At 46.6% G+C, this 22,039-nt stretch overlaps 1 protein-coding gene across 1 annotated transcript in view; it reads right to left on the minus strand.

The window, feature by feature from the left end:
• LOC141056099 (uncharacterized) overlaps positions 1-21,376 on the minus strand; it is a 146,826-nt gene extending 125,450 nt beyond the window's left edge. The window contains 3 exon segments of the mRNA XM_073552754.1: positions 7,949-8,077; positions 8,190-8,228; positions 21,239-21,376. Of these exon segments, the coding sequence (XP_073408855.1) occupies positions 7,949-8,026 (78 nt within the window). The 5' untranslated portion in view covers positions 8,027-8,077; positions 8,190-8,228; positions 21,239-21,376.
• Between the last annotated feature and the right edge of the window lie 663 nt (positions 21,377-22,039).

Here is a 22,039-nt window from a genome sequence, read left to right on the forward strand (position 1 = left end):
TCACCGATCCATGGGCTCCACAGGATAGATGATCACTTAGGTCCGACCATTAGAAACTGCACCGATTAGAAGAATGGCAAAGTTTTATCGTTGATAGAACACTTATCCCCATTTTAAAATGAAGCGGCAGGTGGGATATCTGACGGCAGCTCCATTCATTCTCTTTGGGGCTTCTAGAAAAAAACAAGTGCAGCCATGGAGGGAATAAGTGGGATCAGTGGTCAAGTCAGACATGCCACTCCAGTCTAATGTGGATAGAAAGTTCCACATTTTGCCGAATGGGTGCAAGTAGTCAGACACCCACCAATCAATACATTATCACTTATCCTGTGGAGAGGTGATTACTTTTTTCCACAGGAAACCCCTGTTAGTGCATCTCTGCAGCTGTGTACAAAGTATTTAATCTCTAATGGAAATAAAGAATCTTCTCCTAATTAATAGAACAAATGACCGCCATATACAACACAAGCCACTATACCAAGACCAATACTACCACATACAGGGGAGAAATACCACCACACCATGACCAGACCACATAGTGACTGAATACTACTACACACAAGGGACAAATACCGCCACACCATGACCAGACCACATAGTGACAGAATAATACTACTTACAAGGAAAAATCCTGCCACACCATCACCAGACCACATAGTGACCAAATAATATGACATATTACCAGCATATAGGGACCAAATAATACCACATACAAGGAGAAATACTGCCACACCGTAACCTGACCACAAATTACCACCACATACTGACCGAATACCACAATACTGATTATGAATACAAACCACAATACTAACACTGTTATTACCACCAGTCACATTAAACACAGGAGCTCTGTATATAGTGTAAATGCACAGGTAATACAGTGATCACCAGTGACATTATACACAGGAGCTCGGTATATAGCGTTAGTGTACAGGTAATACAGTGATCACCAATGACATTATACACAGGAGCTCTGTACACAGTGTATAGTGTGCGTGTACATGTAATATATGTGCAAAGAAAATTGTTTCAGCTCACCCCCATCTGTTTTCCATGAGATATATTCAATCCGAGCACAGACCCGTCTCCACCAACGTCAAAAATATCCAACAAAAAGTAGAAGTCCAGCTCAAGGAATAAAAATGATGAAGCTTTATTGCAAAAATCCAATAAAAACAATTTTACAAGAAAAGGCTGCTATGTCCATAGAAAGTATACCCTGAAGGGATTACTTGGAACTGATCTGCAAGGCACCTGGACGTGTTTCGAACATCTAGTGTTCGTAAATTCAGGTAGTTTAAGAACACTAGATGTTCAAAACGCGTCCAGGTGCTTTGCAGATCAGTTCCAAGTAATCCCTTCAGGGTATACTTTCTATGGACATAGCAGCCTTTTCTTGAAAAATTGTTTTTATTGGATTTTTGCAATAAAGCTTCATTTTTATTCCTTGAGTTGGACTTCTACTTTTTCATATACATGTAACACACTGACTCACCAGCGACGTCTGTAGTTAAAGTCCTTCATCCTCGCTTTTCTTCTTCAACCAGCACAGAACGCCATCACTTCTTCCAGCCAGGACTCGTCTCTGAAAAAGGTGGCTACTTTGAAGAACCTAGAATATAAGACATATTTTCAGTTGTTTCACACTTTTTTGTTAATTATATAATTCCACATGTGTTGATTCATAGTTTTGATGCCTTCAGAGTGAATCTACAATTTTCATAGTCATGAAAATAAAGAAAACTCTTTGAATGAGAAGGTGTGTCCAAATTTTTGGTCTGTACTGTATATCCATCCTAGTCCCTTGGTCTGCCCCTCACCCATATATGCATTCTGGCCCCCTCATATATATCCATCCTGCCCCCCATCCATATATCTATTCTACCCCCCATATATCCATCCTGCCCCCCGTATGTGTATCCATCCTGGCCCCTTGTACTGCCCCTGGACCCCATGTGTATCCATCCTGACCCCCTTCCCCCCCGTATATATATCCATCCTGGCCCCTTTCCCCGTATATATATCCATCCTGGCTCCTGGCCCCTTCCCCCTGTATATATATATCCATCCTGGGCCCCCCCTGTATATAAATCCATCCTGGGCCCCCCCTGTATATAAATCCATCCTGGGCCCCCCCTGTATATAAATCCATCCTGGGCCCCCCCTGTATATAAATCCATCCTGGGCCCCCCCTGTATATAAATCCATCCTGGGCCCCCCCTGTATATAAATCCATCCTGGGCCCCCCCTGTATATAAATCCATCCTGGGCCCCCCCTGTATATAAATCCATCCTGGGCCCCCCCTGTATATAAATCCATCCTGGGCCCCCCCTGTATATAAATCCATCCTGGGCCCCCCCTGTATATAAATCCATCCTGGGCCCCCCCTGTATATAAATCCATCCTGGGCCCCCCCTGTATATAAATCCATCCTGGGCCCCCCCTGTATATAAATCCATCCTGGGCCCCCCCTGTATATAAATCCATCCTGGGCCCCCCCTGTATATAAATCCATCCTGGGCCCCCCCTGTATATAAATCCATCCTGGGCCCCCCCTGTATATAAATCCATCCTGGGCCCCCCCTGTATATAAATCCATCCTGGGCCCCCCCTGTATATAAATCCATCCTGGGCCCCCCCTGTATATAAATCCATCCTGGGCCCCCCCTGTATATAAATCCATCCTGGGCCCCCCCTGTATATAAATCCATCCTGGGCCCCCCCTGTATATAAATCCATCCTGGGCCCCCCCTGTATATAAATCCATCCTGGGCCCCCCCTGTATATAAATCCATCCTGGGCCCCCCCTGTATATAAATCCATCCTGGGCCCCCCCTGTATATAAATCCATCCTGGGCCCCCCCTGTATATAAATCCATCCTGGGCCCCCCCTGTATATAAATCCATCCTGGGCCCCCCCTGTATATAAATCCATCCTGGGCCCCCCTGTATATATATCCATCCTGGGCCCCCCTGTATATATATCCATCCTGGGCCCCCCTGTATATATATCCATCCTGGGCCCCCCTGTATATATATCCATCCTGGGCCCCCCTGTATATATATCCATCCTGGGCCCCCCTGTATATATATCCATCCTGGGCCCCCCTGTATATATATCCATCCTGGGCCCCCCTGTATATATATCCATCCTGGGCCCCCCTGTATATATATCCATCCTGGGCCCCCCTGTATATATATCCATCCTGGGCCCCCCTGTATATATATCCATCCTGGGCCCCCCTGTAAATATATCCATCCTGGGCCCCCCTGTATATATATCCATCCTGGGCCCCCCTGTATATATAGATCCATCCTTGCCCCCCTGTATATATATCCACCCTGGCCCCTTCCCCTTATGAGAGAGAGAGAAAGAATTAAAAAAAAAAATATATCATTGCTCTTACCTGCCTGAGCTCCCAGCGGCGTCCTCCTCCTCCTCCTGCTCTGCATGTTGGCGCACTCATACTAAAATGGCCGCTGACATAGCAGATGCCAGTGAATGTGTGCGCCCCGCTCATGACACTGACGTCATACGCCGGACGCACACTTGTTAGTATCGATCGGGACGTGCGCCGCAGCGGTTCAGGTAATGAACACTGCGAGCGTGCGTCCCTGCACATAGCGGCGGCCTGCGCTTTTAAAGGGCCCGCGCCCCTTAAAACCGCGGACTTTTTTTTTTTCTTCTTCTGCTGCTTCTCTCCTTCCCAGGCCCACCGGGGGAATCCCCGGTAACCCGCCAGGCCAGACTGACGCTGTGTCCACAAGACATTTTCCCAGAAGGATTTTGGCTTACTCATGAACATTTTGACAAGCTGCTGTCTAGCTTTTTTACACCTCTGTGTCAGCAGCTGGGTCCTCCTGGGTCTCCTGCCATAGTGTTTCATTTCATTCACATGTGGACAGATAGTTCGCGCTGACACTGATGCACCCTGAGATTGCAGGACAGCTTGATTTTCTTTGGAACTTGACTGGGGATGCTTATCCATCATCCAAACTATCCTGCCTTGCAAACTTTCAGCAATTTTTTCCTGCCGTCCACATCCAGGAAGATTAGCTACAGCGCCATGGTTTATAAACGTCTTGATTATTTTGCGCACAGTGGACAAATGTACAGTACGTCAAGATCTCTGGAGATGGACTTATAACCTTGAGATTGTTGATAATTTTCAACAATTTTGTTTGCCAAGTCTTCAGACAGTTCTCTTCTCCTCTTTCTGTTCTTTGTGCTTAGTGAGGCACCCAGAAACACAATGCAAAGATTTAGTCAAGTTCTCCTCTCTTTTTATCTGGTTTCATATTGCCCACAACTGTTACTTGCCACAGGTGAGTTTGAATGAGCATCTCTCATGCTTGAAACAAAAGTTGTTTACCCACATTTTTGGAAAGGTGTCAAAAAATTTGTCTGGCTCATATTTGGGGTTTAGTGTGATATTATGTCCAATTTGCCTTTTTCTCATTTTTTTTGTGTAGTTCCAATACACACAAAGGAAATAAACATGTGCATAACCAAACATGTGTAACTGCAATAATTTGCTTGGAGAAATACTTAGCTTCCCTTCATGACACAGATGCTGCTGCCACTTTTTATAACACCACAATAACAGCAACACTTGATTCGGCCGCCCCTCTCACGCAGAGCAAAACTCGTACAGTCAACAGGCAGCCCTGGCTGACCAAAGAACTGAGACGGGTTTCCAGGGCCGCTGAGTGGAGATGGAAGAGAACCCATTCTACCGAGCACTTCAACGCATCCGAGCAGTCCCTTGCCAGCTTCAAGTCCCTTTCTCTGCCGCAAAACAAAATAACTTTGCATCTCTCATATACTCCCTGTCTCACAACAGTGGTGCGGGAACCTCTGTTAAATCTAGGGGGCGCTGTATATGCTACCCAGAATATGCATGTGGGCGTGTGTCTGAATGTCCAAGATAAAGCCTGTATGTGTGTGGCTGTATGAAATAGGTCCTGTAGTGAGGTCATGACCATGTGATCCATACCTCACTTGTGGGTGTCGTCACGTACCATATAGTGTGACTGAGGTCTGGTCACATGGGTTGTGTGTTTGATCCTGAGTGGTCAGAGTGCAAGGTCCCGGAAGGCCTGTGTGTGTTGGAAGTGTCTGGGACTGAACTTCCTGGAAGAGCACGTGGAAAGGCCCTGACCTGGTAGAGTCGGTGACGGCTCTGTGTAGGGGAGCTACTGCCCAGCTGCGGGTCTGAAACTGTAAATGGCCTAGTGAGCAAGGCTCTGTCTGGAACGGTGATCCAAGTGCGGCCGCTTCCCTGATATCCCGTGAGGGATGAACTGTGAGTAACGCTGACCGGGGTCAGTAAGAGACTGTGTATGCTTTATGTGGTAACGTTGCATGTTTAACAGATGTTGTACTGGAAGCTACACGCTATTATGTTCATGAAGAGCGGTTTATGCTGATGTTTAATAAACCGAATGAACTGTTTAACCCGGAGTGTCCCCGCGTATGCCTCAAAAACCGGCCAAGTGAGTAAATCCCCGTCCAGTCATTTGGTGGATCTCTACACAACCCTAAACAGCTCTTCAACACTTTCAATTCTCTACTCCTTCCCACAGCGCCTCCTACCTCTCCTCTCATTCCTGCTGAAGACTTTGCCTCCTTCTTTAAGCAGAAGATCGATACGATCAGAGAAAGCTTTGGCCCGCAGCCCCCAATGGCCCTCTTAGCCGCTCAGCCTTGTTCTTCCAAAACCAGCTTCTCCACCCTGACAGATCAGCTCTCCACCCTCCTGTCAAGATCACACCTCACCACTTACGCGCTTGTACCGCTCCCATCCCACCTCATCCCTAACTTTGCCACAGTCTTCATCCCTACTCTAATACACCTCTTCAACCTTTCACTTACAAATGCCGTCTTTCCCTCATCCTTGAAACATGCCTCAATCACATCCATCCTCAAAAAGCCCTCCCTCGACCAATCCTCTGTGTCTAACTATCGCCCTATATCTCTTCTCCCTTACGCCTTAAAACGACTGGAACAGCATGTATATCTTGAACTGTCCTCCCACCTCTCCTCCCTCCCCTGTTTGACCAGTTACAATCAGGCTTCCGCATCACTCAACTGAAACTGCCCTAACTAGCGACACTACTCTGTCCTTTTTCTCCTGGACCTGTCTTCTGCCTTCGACACCGTGGACCATTCACTCCTGCTATAGATTCTCTCATCTCTTGGCATCATAGACTTGGCCCTATCCTGGATCTCATCATACCTAACAGACCGAACATTTAGTGTCTCCCTCTCACACACCACCTCCTCACCTCGCCCCCTGTCTGTCGGTGTTCCTCAAGGCTCAGTTCTAGGACCCCTACTCTTCTCCATCTACACCTTCGGCCTGGGACAGCTCATAGAATCCCACGGTTTGCAGTATCACCTCTATGCTGATGACACGCAGATCTACCTATCTGGACCTGACCTCACCTCCTTACTGACCAAAATCCCACAATGTCTGTCAGCTATTTCAGCCTTCTTTTCTGCTCGCTTTCTCAAACTGAACATGGAAAAAACAGAATTCCTCATCTTTCCCCCATCTCACTCTACCCCTCCACCAGACCTATCCATCAATGTCAATGGCTGCTTGCTTTCCCCAGTCCCGTACGCTCGGTGCATTGGGGTGATCGTCGATTCTGCCCTCTCTTTCAAACCACATATCCAATCCCTTGTCTCCTCTTGCCACCTCAAACTCAAAAATATTTCCTGAATCTGCGCATTCCTCAACCATGAAACCACAAAAACACGCCCTTATCATCTCCCGCCTCAACTACTGCAACCTCCTACTCTCTGGCCTCCCCTCCAGTCCATCCTACACTCTGCTGCCTGACTAATCCACCTCTCCCCCCGCTATTCCCCAGCCTCCCCCCTATGCCAGGCCCTTCACTGGCTTCCTATTGCCCAGAGGCTCCAGTTCAAAACCCTAACCATGACATACAAAGCCATCCACAACTTGTCTCCTCCATATATCTGTGACATGGTCTCCCGGTACCTACCCGCACGCAACCTTCGATTCTCTCAAGATCTCCTCTACTCCCCCCCCTTATCTCTTCTTCCCACAACCGCATACAAGACTTCTCCCGTGCTTCCCCCATACTCTGGAACTCTCTGCCGCAACACATCAGACTCTCACCAACAACGGAAACCTTCAAGAAGAACCTGAAGACCCACCTGTTCCGACAAGCCTACAGCCTGCAATGATCCTCAGTCTACTGAACCATCGCACAACCAGCTCTACCCTCTCCTTGAATATCCTCACCCATCCCTGTAGACTGTGAGCCCTCGCGGGCAGGGTCCTGTCTCCTTCTGTACTTGTGTGTCCCTTGTCTTGCACATGTTTATTGTACTTGTCTATATTAACCCTTTTCACATGTAAAGCGCCATGGAATAAATGGAGATATATAAATATATAATAATAATAATAATAATAATAATAATAATAATAATAATAATAATAATAATAATAATAATTTTCTTGAACAATTTCAAGGGTGACAACACTTTTGGCAATGACAGTTTCTTAAGGGCTTCATGACTCTCCCTCTCCTTTCTTCTCTCTTTTGCTATCTCTATGGCTAAGCTGTGATTTCCTCTCTCTATCCAGATTCACTATAAAATGGCTACTACATTTCCAATGTCTTCTTCAATCTGGCTATGATAGCCCCTCCTGATAAGCTAGGTTATTTTATGTGATGGCTGTAAAGTATTATTGGGCAGCCGTGTCTGAGGTCAGGTAAGCCATATATGGTTGATGCTAAATTTTGCAAAGAATAAAATTGCGGCAGCCATCCATTTTCAACCATTTACATGAAGCAAATCACATATTGTTTGAATTCAGAGGGTTAAACTAATAATTGCATAAAATGACTCATTTATAGTTATTCCTAAAGATGATAATGATGTGAGAAATTCTGATGATGCCACATTACCTCTCCAGTTAGCCGGAAGAGGATCTCTAGGGTGAGTTGTAATATCCTCTCTGCTATCTTGTCTCGGTCCTTATCCATCCTCGATGGATCAGTCAGGAAAATGACGTAATAAAAACGATATCAGTCAAGCTGTATGAAAAAGATGAGCGCATGTAAAATTGTACAAAACCCCACAAAACAATGGAGATAATATAGGGAAGCATCTAAATTGATGGTATAGTAATGACATATTGCTAGGTACCTGCATGGTGGGGTCTGACGTCTGGAGCCACCCACGATCCTGTGAATGAAGGAGTCACAGCACTAATTCAGTAATGTGTTTCCCCTTTACTGTTCATCCCTTCCCAGCAGCATTCTTTGTCATTGAGTTCTGCACGGATTTTGCCTGACCCCAATCACTTAAAAAACAGTAAAGGGTGACGGAGCACGGCACAAAAACAAATCATTAAATGATGGCTTATCATTTTAATAAAAAAATAAAATCCGCGCCATCAATACATATGCCCTGTCAGTCATCAGAAGAGATGGAAGCTGCAGATGTGAAGACATGAAAGCTCCTCACAATGCATGGAGGTCTTCACCCTAAGTCTAGCACCCAAAGATTGTATACCAACAGAAAGGAGGGTGGTCGAGGCTTGATAAACATCCAAGTCACCATCACGGATGAAACAAGGAGTATCCGTGAAAACATCAGAACAATGGCACCAAAAGATGAGATGGGGAGAGAAAGCCTAAGGCAGCAACAACAGATCTGGAAGGAAGAAGAAGAACATGAAGCTCCATGGCAAGACAAGCCGCTGCATGGGATGTACCTAGTGCCGGTTTTAGGCAAAGTGGGGCTCTAGGCAAAAGTTTAAAATGGGGCCCCAAATGCTAACATATTGCACATCACACAGAAGCATTTCGGTTGTAGTTACATGCGCTGAGCTCAGGCCGTTAAACGAGCGTGAGCGACAATATTGAAGTCGTTCAACACTTGTTTTCCGGCCTCTTTTCACCATCTGAGAAAGAATGATGAGGACAGAACCATCACAATTAGATCAATCTGTCCCCATACAGTATCATGTTATCAGCAGCACATCTACAGTTTTCACGGGGCGATGTGCTGCTGAGAACAATGATTTCTGTTCGGGCATAAACAATCCAATCACTCGATGACTATGCAGCATTTTGCTTGTTTAGTATAGTCCTATAGCCTCCATATATTAAAATACACTCCTCAGTCCTCCACATAGTATTATACACTTCCCATGGTCCTCCATATAGTATAATACACTCCTCATAGTCCTCCATATATGAAAATACAATGCTCAGTCCTCTATATAGAATAATACACTCCTCAGTCCTCCATATAATATAATACACTCCACTGTCCTCCATATAGTATAATACACTCCTCATAGTGCTCCATATAGTTTAATGCAATTCCATAGTCATCCATGTAGTACAATTCACTTCCCATAGTATAATGCACCCCATAGTTCTTCATATAGTATAATGTATTCCCCATAGTCCTCGATACAGTATAATGCAGCCCACATATATTATAATGCAGCCAGCACAGAGTATAATGCAGCCCCGCCATACAATATAACGTAACCACCATAGAATATAATGCAGCCCCCTTATATAGTATAATGTAGCCCCTCCATAGAATACAATGTAGCCCTCCTCAAATAGTATAATACAGCCCCCATAGAATATAATGTAGCCCCCTCATAGAGTATAATGAAGCCCCCCATGGAGTATTATCTAGACCCACATACAATATAATGCAGCCGCCCCATAGAATACAATATAGCCCCATCATATAGTATAATGTAGCCCCCTCATAGAGTATTATGCAAACACCCCCATAGAATATAATAAATATAATACAGCCCCCATAGAATATAATGTAGCCCCCCCCATAGAATATAATACAGCCCTCCTCCCCATGGAATATAATGTAGCCCACCAAAGAATATAATACAGTCCACCTCCCCAAAGAATACCATTACACTCCCTGACAGAAGTTATGTCGCTTATCCATGTTATGTAAATAAAAGCTTATAACCTGACGTTGAATTCATCCATTGGATGTATAAATTACTCTTTTGAAAGCTGAAACCCTCCGAAATGTGGTTTAGGTTAAGAAACTAAATTGGCATCAATGCAGAAATATTGATCATTTAATGGACACAGAACGGTCAGATTTTGGCAAGAAAAAAGTTTTGTCGCCTGGTCATATAATGCACCCAGTCCTAGTTTATATCCTGAAAAAAAGAGGATGATTGACCTCATGGAGATCAACATCCAACACTGCGGAGACACCATCACGTATTTCTCAACACAGTGATTCTAGAGCAATGCCCCCATCCCTTATGGGAAATATGTAAAACATGCAAAAACAGAAGCCGCGGAGACACCATCACATGTTTCTCAACGCAAGCAGTGACTAGCCAGGTCTTTCACCGGGAAGGAACAACCACGGGAAGGGCAGTCTCCAATGAAGGAAACCACCTATGCCAAAACATGGTATCCATCCACAGACAGCTGTTTCGGGGTATTTGCCCCTCATCAGTGTGGAGTAGGAAACTGGCTAGTAGGAGCAATGCCTAGTAGAAGACTATGAAAAAAAGAGGATGATTGACCTCATGGAGATCAACATCCAACACTGCGGAGACACCATCACGTGTTTCTCAACGCAGTGATTCTAGAGCACTGCCCCCATCCCTTATGGGAAATATGTAAAACATGCAAAAACAGAAGCCGCAGAGACACCATCACATGTTTCTCAACGCAAGCAGTGACTAGCCAGGTCTTTCACCGGGAAGGAACAACCACGGGAAGGGCAGTCTCCAATGTTGGATGTTGATCTCCATGTTTCAGCATTCAAAAGAATAATTTATACAACCAATGGATGAATTTAGCGTCAGATTATAAGCTTTTATTTACAGAACATGGATAAGTGACATAACTTCTGTTAGGGAGTGTAGTGGGACAACCTCAACAAATGATAAGAAAAAAAATAATTCACAACCAAATGATACATTAGCACAGGAGATGGTGCGAAAATGAGATCCTTGTAAGGTGGAGGGTCAGACATGGGCAACCGGTGACTAGGGGGGCAGGGGAGACAGGCACAAGGGGACACACGGGGCTAGGAGGCAGGGAGAAGGGCACAAGGGGACACACGGGGACTAGTAGACAAGGGAGACTGACACAAGGGGACAAGGGAGACAGGCACAAGGGGACACATGGGGACTAGTGGGCAAGGGAGACTGACACAAAGGGACACATGGGGACAAGGGACACAAGCACAAGGGGACAAGGGAGACAGGCACAAGGAGACTCATGGGGACTAGGAGGAAGGGGAGTAGGGCACAAGGGGACAAGGGAGTCAGGCACAAGAGGACACAAGTGGACTCCAAGGGCAGAGGAGAAAGGGACACACGGGGAGACAAGGCTGCAAGGGGACAGGGAGAGACTAGGAGCAGGAAAGAAGGGAGCACAGGGATTACGAGGACAGGGTAGATGGGGACAAGTGGGCAAGGGAGACTGACACAAGGGGACTCATGGGGACTAGAAGGAAGGGGAGAAGGGCACAAGGGGACACACGGGGAATGGGAGACAGGCACAAGAGGACAAAAGGGAACTCTGAGGGCACTGTGCGAAAGGGGAGACTTGAGAGCAGGGCAGACGGGTCACACTGGGACAAGGGGCAGGGAATGCATGGGGGGAGCAGGAGAACTCAGGGCATGGAAGATGGGGAGCATTGGGGGATCAGGGGAGGGGGGACAAGGCACGTACGGGGCCCTTAGGAGTACGATGAGCTGGGGACACAGGAGAGCAGGGAGCAAGGGCAGAGCATGAAGGAAACAGGGAAGGTGTAACAGGGGGCCAGGGACGCTGGGGGACGAGGACGGTCTGGAACCTCCAGATGGCTGAGCTGCTGCGGCATCCCCCCCCCGGGGAGGCTCGGTCCACGCGCCCCCTGCAAGCTCCTAAAGGGTGAGCGGAAAGGTGAGAATACCCCCCTCTGGAGCAACCTGGTCCCGGTCTCCGCTGCCGCCACAGACTCCGCCGATATGGTGGCCACCGTCACCTGTGCAGATCCTGCACAGCGGGTGCGCAATGAAATGATGTCATTGCTCACACGCAGTGTCAGAGGTACAGGAGAATGATGGGCGAGGAAGCGTTATCTGACGCTCTCTCCCCCATCATTGCTTTGAACTGTCCCGATGTCGGTATAGTTCAATGCAGCGGCAGCGGGGGGAGTCGGCGCTGGTGGCAGGCGGGCCCTCCTGTCCCACGGGCCCCTTAGCAGCTGCGGGGTCTGTCTAACGCTAACGCCGGCCTTGGATGTACATCGACAGGTAATGGAGGTGGCTGACATGGAGAAATCCTACCAATGGCTGGAGAAAGCTGGACTCCGAGACAGCACAGAGGCACTAATCATAGCAGCACAAGAGCAAGCACTAAGTACCAGATACATAGAAGCAGGAATCTACCACACAAGACAAGACCCAAGGTGCAAACTATGCAAAGAAACCTCAGAAACCGTCCAACACATAGTGTCAGGATGCAAAATGCAAGCAGGAACAGCGTATACTGAACGCCACAACCAAGTAGTGGGAATTGTATACAGGAATATCTGCACAGCATATGGGCAAGGTTTCAAAATAATAAATGGAGGCATACTTATCTTTCAGCTCTCCAGTGGATTCAGCACAGGTAGCACTGGAGGTCCGCATCAACTGTGGAAACGATGAATTCTTTATTCGGAAGTTACCAGGGCCAATCACAGGCTGCAATAGTCAGGTGCGCGTGATCGAATGTTTGTGATGATATGCTCTTCTAGTCACCTCACCGCCGTACTAATCCATTGAGTCCCGGAGACAGTGAACACTTCTGCAGCATCAGGTGCTTGATGCAAGAGGTCGCTGGAAGATGAGTATCTCGACTCCCGAGATCTCAATCTGAGCATACGCCACCCCGGCGGCCATTTTCCCGGAGGCCACCGCATCGCAGGAATGGATATACGGGGCCTCCGGACTTTCACAAGATGCTGGCGGAGCCCCCTCCCCCGCCGCACCAACCTGGGATGGGATTTCATGGAGGCCACCGCACCTGCCAAACCAGCCTGGGAAAGGAGTCATATCACCAGACCACCGAACATCTCCTGTAACCCTGCTCCACCAGTGCTGCCGATCCACCCCTCTGAGTAAGCTGAATTTGGACTGTAAGCCGAGATCACACATGCGAGAAACTCGGACAAGTCTCGCATGTTAATACCCAGGACTGCCGCCGGCATGCAGGAGCGGAGCGTGCGGCCGCATAGAATACATGCAGCCGCACGCTCCACTCCTGAGTGCTGGGTATTAACATTCAAGACTCGTCCGAGTTTCTCGCATGTGTAGGATCCCGGTTTAAGATGGACCCCCATTTGACACGTTAATTTTTTTTTTCCCTATTTTCCTTCTGAAAATTTGGGGTGTGTTTTGCAGCCTATACCATATTTTTCAATATATATATATAAAAAATCATCGATGCAATTTTTACAATCTATATGGTATCATGCGATAAAAATCCTTTGGGAACCAAACAATTACAGAGAGATGGACAATTCTAGCTCTTTGATTGCAGCAACATGAATGTGTTGTTATCGGGTGCGTACATAGTAAAAAAAAAAAAATCTCTACCTATTTATCCATGCAATGGTACAGAGCAATAAAATGTGGAGTGCCGTAAATTTAAAAGACAAAAACAATAGAAGAATTGTTATATATTTTTTTCCTCTATGCCCCATCAAAAATAGTAAATGAAAGGTAATCACTAGGTGATATGTACCCCCAAAAATAGAGCATAATATATAAGGAAGGGACAAGCGATGGTGTGTGCCGATGAGGAACAGGACAGCCACGCTATGGGTCAGTAGTAAAACATTGGTGTACGCTCTTCTTTGTGTTTGGGTATATTGTTACCATATAGTCTGTATTAGTGATGAGCGAACGTGCTGGGATATGGTGTTATTCCGAGGGTCTTCGGCGTGCTCGAAAAACACGTTCCCGCGCCTGTGTGTCTCGCGGCTGTTTGACAGCAGTAGCGCATGCAGGGATTGTCTAACAAACAGGCAAACCATGCACGCTTCGAGGCTGTTGAACACTCGTGAGACGTGCATGCTCGAATAACGCCTTACCTGAGCACGTTTGCTAATCACAACTCCTATATACCGGCTTCCATAATTAGCGGTGGTCTCGATTGCCATTTATAGCATCGCTCGCCATTATGGCGTATTAGACCGTTTTCATAATTAGCAGCTTATGTTTCAGGGTAATAATTTGCCCGCGGCCATACACGCCGTCACTTCATGCCTCGCTCCCTCTATGGTGTCCTTTCCTTGCCGTTCTTTTTGAAGTCTATTGTATGTAATAAAATATATTTAGAGTTTTTCCTACTTTTCTTTTCGATCAGAGAGTTTTGGAATATTTTCTGTAGCCGGGAGAATAATAATCTTTGGCGGGCGGGGGGGGGGGATTTTTTCCGGCATTTCTTTCTGAGATAAGTAATATAAAAAAATATAACACGGACAGCAAATAAAATAAACACAATTGCGCTTTCACACAGCTACAATGACAGAAAAGTAAAAACAATTCATATTCTGAGAATATCGCAATAAAAAAAAAAAAATTGGAACGCGATCTTTGTTACTAAAGCCCAGAATGGTCCGCTCCTGAAGGGGTTAATGGTTCCGGTAACGGTGAGTCTCCTCTTACCTCCGCTACCTGCAGAGCCGCACACTGGATATAGGGCTGTTCTGTGCTTACAGGACCTGTGGTGATGTCAGAGTCATGTGATCAGTCACATGTGTGGGAGGAGTCAGGAGGCCACCTAACCAGAAGTGAGCTGGTTGTCATGGTGCTGGATGAGCTGATGTTTGGCGTGTGGATGGAGCAGAGCCGTATATGTGTAATGGTTGTATGTTGAGCGGTGTGTGCACGTAGAGAACGACGCTGTGCAGTCAAAGTTTTGAGACTGACACAAATTTTGGTTTTCACATTTTTTTTTTTTCAGTGTTTTTTGCTCTTTTAGAAGTTTTTACACTTTTATTGACAAGTCCATGAAGTTTCAGTGGCACATCAATATTCCCAGTGCTTTCCATGGTATTCACGGTGGAAAATGAAATGCTAGGTGAAAAGCCGAGAGACATAGAAAACCCTATATTAAGGGTCACCAATCTAACCCAAGAAGAGGGGCGAAACTGGCTAAGTAAGATTAGAATAGATAAATCTCCGGGTCCAGATGGCATACACCCACGAGCAGCGGCGTATCTAGGGGCGCAGCCAGCAGGGGGCGCAGTCGGGCCGCCTAATGCAGCGGTCCGCAGTGTCCTCCCTGGCGGCTGCGTTCTGCCGCCCCCCCCCCGGCCTGGGAGTCGGCGTTCTCTGTGTCACCTGTCAAGCTGACAGCTGGCGCAGAGAAGGAGTGCGTGCCGGCTCCCAGGGAGCAATTGACGCCAGTGAAATTGCAGCTCTGACCGCCGGGTCAGAGCGACGTTAGCAGTGTGATCATGTCATGTGGATGGGGGTTAATGAGTGGGGGATAAGGGTTAATGTGTGGGGGGTTAATGAATGGGGATGGGGGTTAATGTGTGGGGGTGTGGGTTAATGAGTGGGGATGGGGTTAATGTGTGGGGGTATTTGGAGTGGGGATGGGGGTTATTTAATGTGTGGGGGGATTTGGAGTGGGGATGGGTGTTAATGAGTGGGGATTGGGTTAATGTGTGGGGGGATTTGGAGTGGGGGGGGAAGGGGGGGGCGCCGAACCGGATTCTTGCCCCGGGTGCTAGAAAGCCTAGATACGCCTCTGCCCACGAGTACTAAGAACTGAGTAATGTAATAGACAAATCATTATTTCTTATATTTAGAGACTCTATAGCGACAGGGTCTGTTCCACAGGACTGGTGCATAGCAAATGTGGTACCAATATTCAAAAAGGGCTCTAAAAGTGAACCTGGAAATTATAGGCCAGTAAGTCTAACCTCTATTGTTGGTAAAATATGTGAAGAGTTTCTGAGGGATGTTATTCTGGATTATCTCCATGAGAATAACTGTGTAACGCCATATCAGAATGGGTTTATGAGGAATCGCTCCTGTCACACCAATCTAATCAGTTTTTATGAAGAGCTATAGACTGGACCAAGGTGAGTCATTGGATGTGGTCTATCTTGATTTTTCCAAAGCGTTTGATACCGTGCCACACGAGAGGTTGGTGCACAAACTGAGAATGCCGGGTCTGGGGGAAAATGTGTGTAAATGGGTAAGTAACTGGCTGAGTGATAGAAAGCAGAGGGTGGTTATAAATGGTATATTCTCTAACTGGGTCGCTGTGACCAGTGGGGACCGCAGGGGTCGGTGTTGGGACCTCTTCTCTTCAGCATATTTATTAACGATCTGGTAGAAGGTTTACACAGTAAAATATCGATATTTGCAGATGATACAAGACTATGTAAAGCAGTCAATACAAGAGAAGATAGTATTCTGCTACAGATGGATCTGGATAAGTTGGGAACTTGGGCCGAAAGGTGGCAGATGCGGTTTAACAATGATAAATGTAAGGTTATACACATGGGAAGAAGGAATCAATATCACCATTACATACTGAACGGGAAACCACTGGGTAAATCTGACCTGGAGAAGGACTTGGGGATCCTAGTTAATGATAAACTTACCTGGAGCAGCCAGTGCCAGGCAGCGGCTGCCAAGGCAAACAGGATCATGGGGGGCATTAAAAGAGGTCTGGATACACATGATGAGAGCATTATACTGCCTCTGTACAAATCACTGGTTAGACCGCACATGGAGTACTGTGTACAGTTCTGGGCACCGGTGCTCAGGAAGGATATAATAGAACTAGAGCGGGTACAAAGGAGGGCAACAAAATTAATAAAGGGGATGGGGGAACTACAATACCCAGAGAGATTAGCAAAATTAGGATTATTTAGTCTAGAAAACAGATGACTGAGGGGCGATCTAATAACCATGTATAAGTATATAAGGGGACAATACAAATATCTCCCCGAGGATCTATTTATACCAAGGAAGGTGACGGTCTATGTTGGTGGAAAAACCTTCTCTCCTCCAGACGCAGGGGGCATTCTCTGCGTCTGGAGGAGAGAAGGTTTTTCCACCAACATTGAAGAGGATTCTTTACTGTTAGGGCAGTGAGAATCTAGATTTCCTTGCCTGGGGAGGTGGTGATGCGAACTCAGACGAGGGGTTCAAGAGAGGCCTGGATGTCTTCCCGGAGCGTAACAATATTGTATCTTACAGTTATTGTTAGGTTCTTTAGAAGGATGTAGATCTGGGGATTTATTCTGATGGTATATAGGCTGAACTGGATGAACAAATGTCTTTTTTCGGCCGTGCTAGCTATGTTACTATGCTGTCCCTTATTCTCCAGACTTCTGCCCTTCCACCGGCAACTAGGTATTGGCTTCTGGGCAGATCCTGCCTTATGGCCGCCTGTTCTTGTCTCATCATGGCTCAGTGGTTATCACAATTTCTGCGTTTTGTTGGTTACTTTTTGAGAATTGACCTCATGTTCTCACTGGGACTGAGATCTGGGGAGTTTCCTGATCATGGACCCAAAGTATTAATGTTTTTGTCCACAAGCCATTTAGTTCTCACTTTTGCCTTGTGACACAGTCTCCATTATGGAGGAAAATGCATCATGACCACATTGTCCTGGATGATAGGAGAAGTTACTCTTGGAGGAGATTAAGATCCCATTCCTTAGTCATGGCCGTGATCTTATGCAAAATTGTGATTGAGCCCCCTCCATGGATGAGAAGCCCTCACACATTGTGAGTGATCCCCTCCATCGATGACCCTCACACATTGTGAATGACCCCCCTCCATGGATGAGATCCCCTCAGACATTGTGAGTAAGCACCTCCATGGATGACGAGCCCCGCAAATTCTGAGTGACCCCCCCTCCATGGATGAGAAGCCCCCGCACATTGTAATCAAGCCCTCCATGGATGAGAAGCCCTCACACTTGAATGGTCTCAGAAGGTTTTACTGTTGGCAGACACAGGACTCAAAGCAACATCACCTTTTCTCTGGACAAGAATTCTTCCCAAACAGTCTGAAGGTCTTCATCAGAGAAAATAATTTTTCAGGAAGAACAGGAATTGGACTGCAGAGGACAGGGTAAAGCTATTTCTTTGGTGAAGCATAGAAATATTATGAAGGTTGAGAAAGTAAAAGTTCCTCTATGGATGAAATGTTTGCGGGGTAAGAAGTCAGACGGAGAACATTCCTAGTTAACAAGATCTTAAAAAGCATTTCTCAGCATGAATACAAACATCCAGAAAATTGTCTTAAAGGGCTACTCCGAGGAGAGAAATTTTTTTTTTACTATTCCCGCCCTCAAACTATAAAGATGAGATGCCCAGTGCACTTTATTAACCTTTAGAACACTTGTAATTCCGTGTGACAGCAGCTGCTCCTCACTGCTCCTCTCTCCTGTCTGGGCGTGGCCACACTCTCTGTTCTATGTCCAGAAACAGCTAGTGACAGGAGACAGGCTGATGGTAACAGCATGCAGCTACACACTTCTGAAATGTCCCAGACAGAGGATCAAGCAGTGAAAAGCAGTTCTTGTCACACCAGCCCAATGATAATGGCTCCCTGTCTTCAGTCCAAGATGAGGGACCATTTTGGGGCTATGACCTGCTCCCTCCTAGTAGCATTGAAGTGAAGGAGACATTATCAGCGGGCTGTCTGCTGCAACTACAAGCCAGGAGCATGCCACGCCTGCTCACCTCACTCTGGCTGTTACAGAAGGGAGCAGATGGGAGGGGGGGGGACAGTGAGGAGCAGCTGCTGTCACATGGAATTATATGTGTTATCTAATATATAAAGCTCAATGTGTGTGTGCGTATGTCCGTGATTGGCATCCGCACCGTCGCAGCTACAGCCACAAAATTTGGCACAGTCACACATCTGGACCCTGAGAGCGTCATAGGCTATGTTGTGAGGCGAAATTTTAACCCCGCGCGTTCCAATTCACCAAACAATTTTGCCCCTTCTACATAATGGGGAAAAAGTGAAAGGAAAAGTGTTGGAGGCAAATTGACAGCTGCCAGAAGGGAACAAGGGGGGCTGAAAGAATGAGAGCGATGGCGCCAAAGAGTATATACCGTACAGTAGGTAAGGTGGGGCCCTGACATGGGATACTCACCACACACGGGGATATGAACACACAAAATGCGCCACACACTACCACGTGCTTCACCACATATACCACCCTCAGCACACATTTCACCACACAGACACCAACCTCGCCACATAAAAGTCCAAACACAAAAGTCGCCACTCAAAACTCGCCACGCTGTCCCAGAGCTGTTTAAAAGATGAAAGCTGAGCTGTGATTGGTTGCTATCAGCAACAGTTTTCTTTGTAGACAGTTGTGGTAACTGAGGCCTATTATTCTTATCATTTCTATGGTGTTATCTGTAAAGCTGGAAATAACACAATTACCGTGCCAACACAGACCCCCCTCTGACACAGACTGCAGGGGGAGCCCAGTATCACACAGAATAGGATTAGATACATGGCTCAGCAGTCAGTATCACGCAGGATAGGATTAGATACACGGCTCAGCAGTCAGTATCACACAGGATAGGATTATACACACAGCTCAGCAGTCAGTATCACACAGGATAGGATTAGAGACACGGCTCAGCAGTCAGTATCACACAGGAGAGGATTAGAGACACGGCTCAGCAGTCAGTATCACACAGGAGAGGATTAGATACACGGCTCAGCAGTCAGTATCACACAGGAGAGGATTAGAGACACGGCTCAGCAGTCAGTATCACACAGGAGAGGATTAGAGACACGGCTCAGCAGTCAGTATCACACAGGAGAGGATTAGAGACACGGCTCAGCAGTCAGTATCACAGGAGAGGATTAGACACACATGGCTCAGCACTCAGTATCACACAGGATAGGATTAGATACACGGCTCAGCAGACAGTATCACACAGAATAGTATTATATACACGGCTCAGGAGAGGATTAGATACACGGCTCAGCAGACAGTATCACACAGAATAGGATTAGATACACGGCTCAGCAGTCAGTATCACACAGAATAGGATTAGATACACAGCTCAGCAGTAAGTATCACACAGAATAGGATTAGATACACGGCTCAGCAGTCAGTATCACACAGGAGAGGATTAGATACACGGCTCAGCAGTCAGTATCACACAGGATAGAATTAGATACACGGCTCAGCAGTCAGTATCACACAGGAAAGGATTAGATACACAGCTCAGCAGTCAGTATCACACAGGAGAGGATTAGATACACGGCTCAGCAGTCAGTATCACACAGGAGAGGATTAGATACACGGCTCAGCAGTCAGTATCACACAGGATAGGATTAGATGCATGGCTCAGCATCACACAGGAGAGGATTAGTTGCACGGCTCAGCAGTCAGTATCACACAGGAGAGGATTAGATACACGGCTCAGCAGTCAGTATCACACAGGAAAGGATTAGATACACAGCTCAGCAGTCAGTATCACACAGGAGAGGATTAGATACACGGCTCAGCAGTCAGTATCACACAGGATAGGATTAGATGCATGGCTCAGCAGTCAGTATCACACAGGAGAGGATTAGTTGCACGGCTCAGCAGTCAGTATCACACAGGAGAGGATTAGATACACGGCTCAGCAGTCAGTATCACACAGGAGAGGATTAGATACACGGCTCAGCAGTCAGTATCACACAGGAGAGGATTAGATACACGGCTCAGCAGTCAGTATCACACAGGAGAGGATTAGATACACGGCTCAGCAGTCAGTATCACACAGGAGAGGATTAGATACACGGCTCAGCATCACACAGGAGAGGATTAGATACACGGCTCAGCAGTCAGTATCACTCAGGATAGGATTAGATACACGGCTCAGCAGTCAGTATCACATAGGAGAGGATTAGATACACGGCTCAGCAGTCAGTATCACACAGGAGAGGATTAGATACACGGCTCAGCAGTCAGTATCACACAGGAGAGGATTAGATACACGGCTCAGCATCACACAGGAGAGGATTAGATACACGGCTCAGCAGTCAGTATCACTCAGGATAGGATTAGATACACGGCTCAGCAGTCAGTATCACACAGGAGAGGATTAGATACACGGCTCAGCAGTCAGTATCACACAGGAGAGGATTAGATGCACGGTTTTTATGTACAATATAATCATTATAATTTGCTATAACTTACCACAGTTGGTTACTATGTTCAGGCAACGCCGGACTCTTCAGCTAGTAAAGGTAATAAAATTCACTGGGCAAGGAAAGAAGTTTGTGCAGAAAATGTGTAGGTTTTGTTCAGCGTCTGGTTGTTCTTTGGGTGTTAGGCTTAATGAGTGTGTTGAAGGAAAAGAGAGGATGATGAAATGAAGTGGGATTGTTAGATCAACCTGAGATATAGAAAACCGCTAAATGTGTAACTAGAGGAAAGTTAAAGGCAACCACCGGACTGACCAGGCTGCAGACAACCCTGCCGGAGTGGCAGCTGCACAGGTGGCCTCCATCACAAACCCACCTGTGACCTATGACCATCTCCAAAAGCTATAGCAGGCTGGTGCTGAAGAATTTGCCAGAAGGCAAGAAAAGGGAGCTATTCAGTCACCAGAAGGACTGTGTCAGGTGGGGGACAAAGTTTGCTTTCCCCGAGTTCTGTAACCCATAATGGCTCAAGCCATCCACAGCAATACTGCTGTGCTCTGCAAACGACTTTCGACTAACCTCTGCACTAATCCACACCTCCCACTCCCGACTCCAAGACTTCTCCCGTGCTGCTCCTATCCTCTCGAATGCTCTACCCCAAGAAATTAGGACTATCCACAATTTAGCAACAGAAAAATGATCCCTAAAACTTCACTTTTAATCAATGTTTAAAATCTGGACAATCCCAGTGCATAAGGACTAGGGTAATATTTAAACAGACACCAGACAAAAAATAGTAATAGATACTCCAGGTCACTAAACTCGCCCTAGTGGGCCCTGGCAATCCCTGCCT

The sequence above is a fragment of the Dendrobates tinctorius genome, unplaced genomic scaffold (assembly GCF_039654945.1).
Source record: "Dendrobates tinctorius isolate UK_male_01 unplaced genomic scaffold, ASM3965494v1 ptg000196l, whole genome shotgun sequence".
NCBI lineage: Eukaryota > Metazoa > Chordata > Amphibia > Anura > Dendrobatidae > Dendrobates > Dendrobates tinctorius.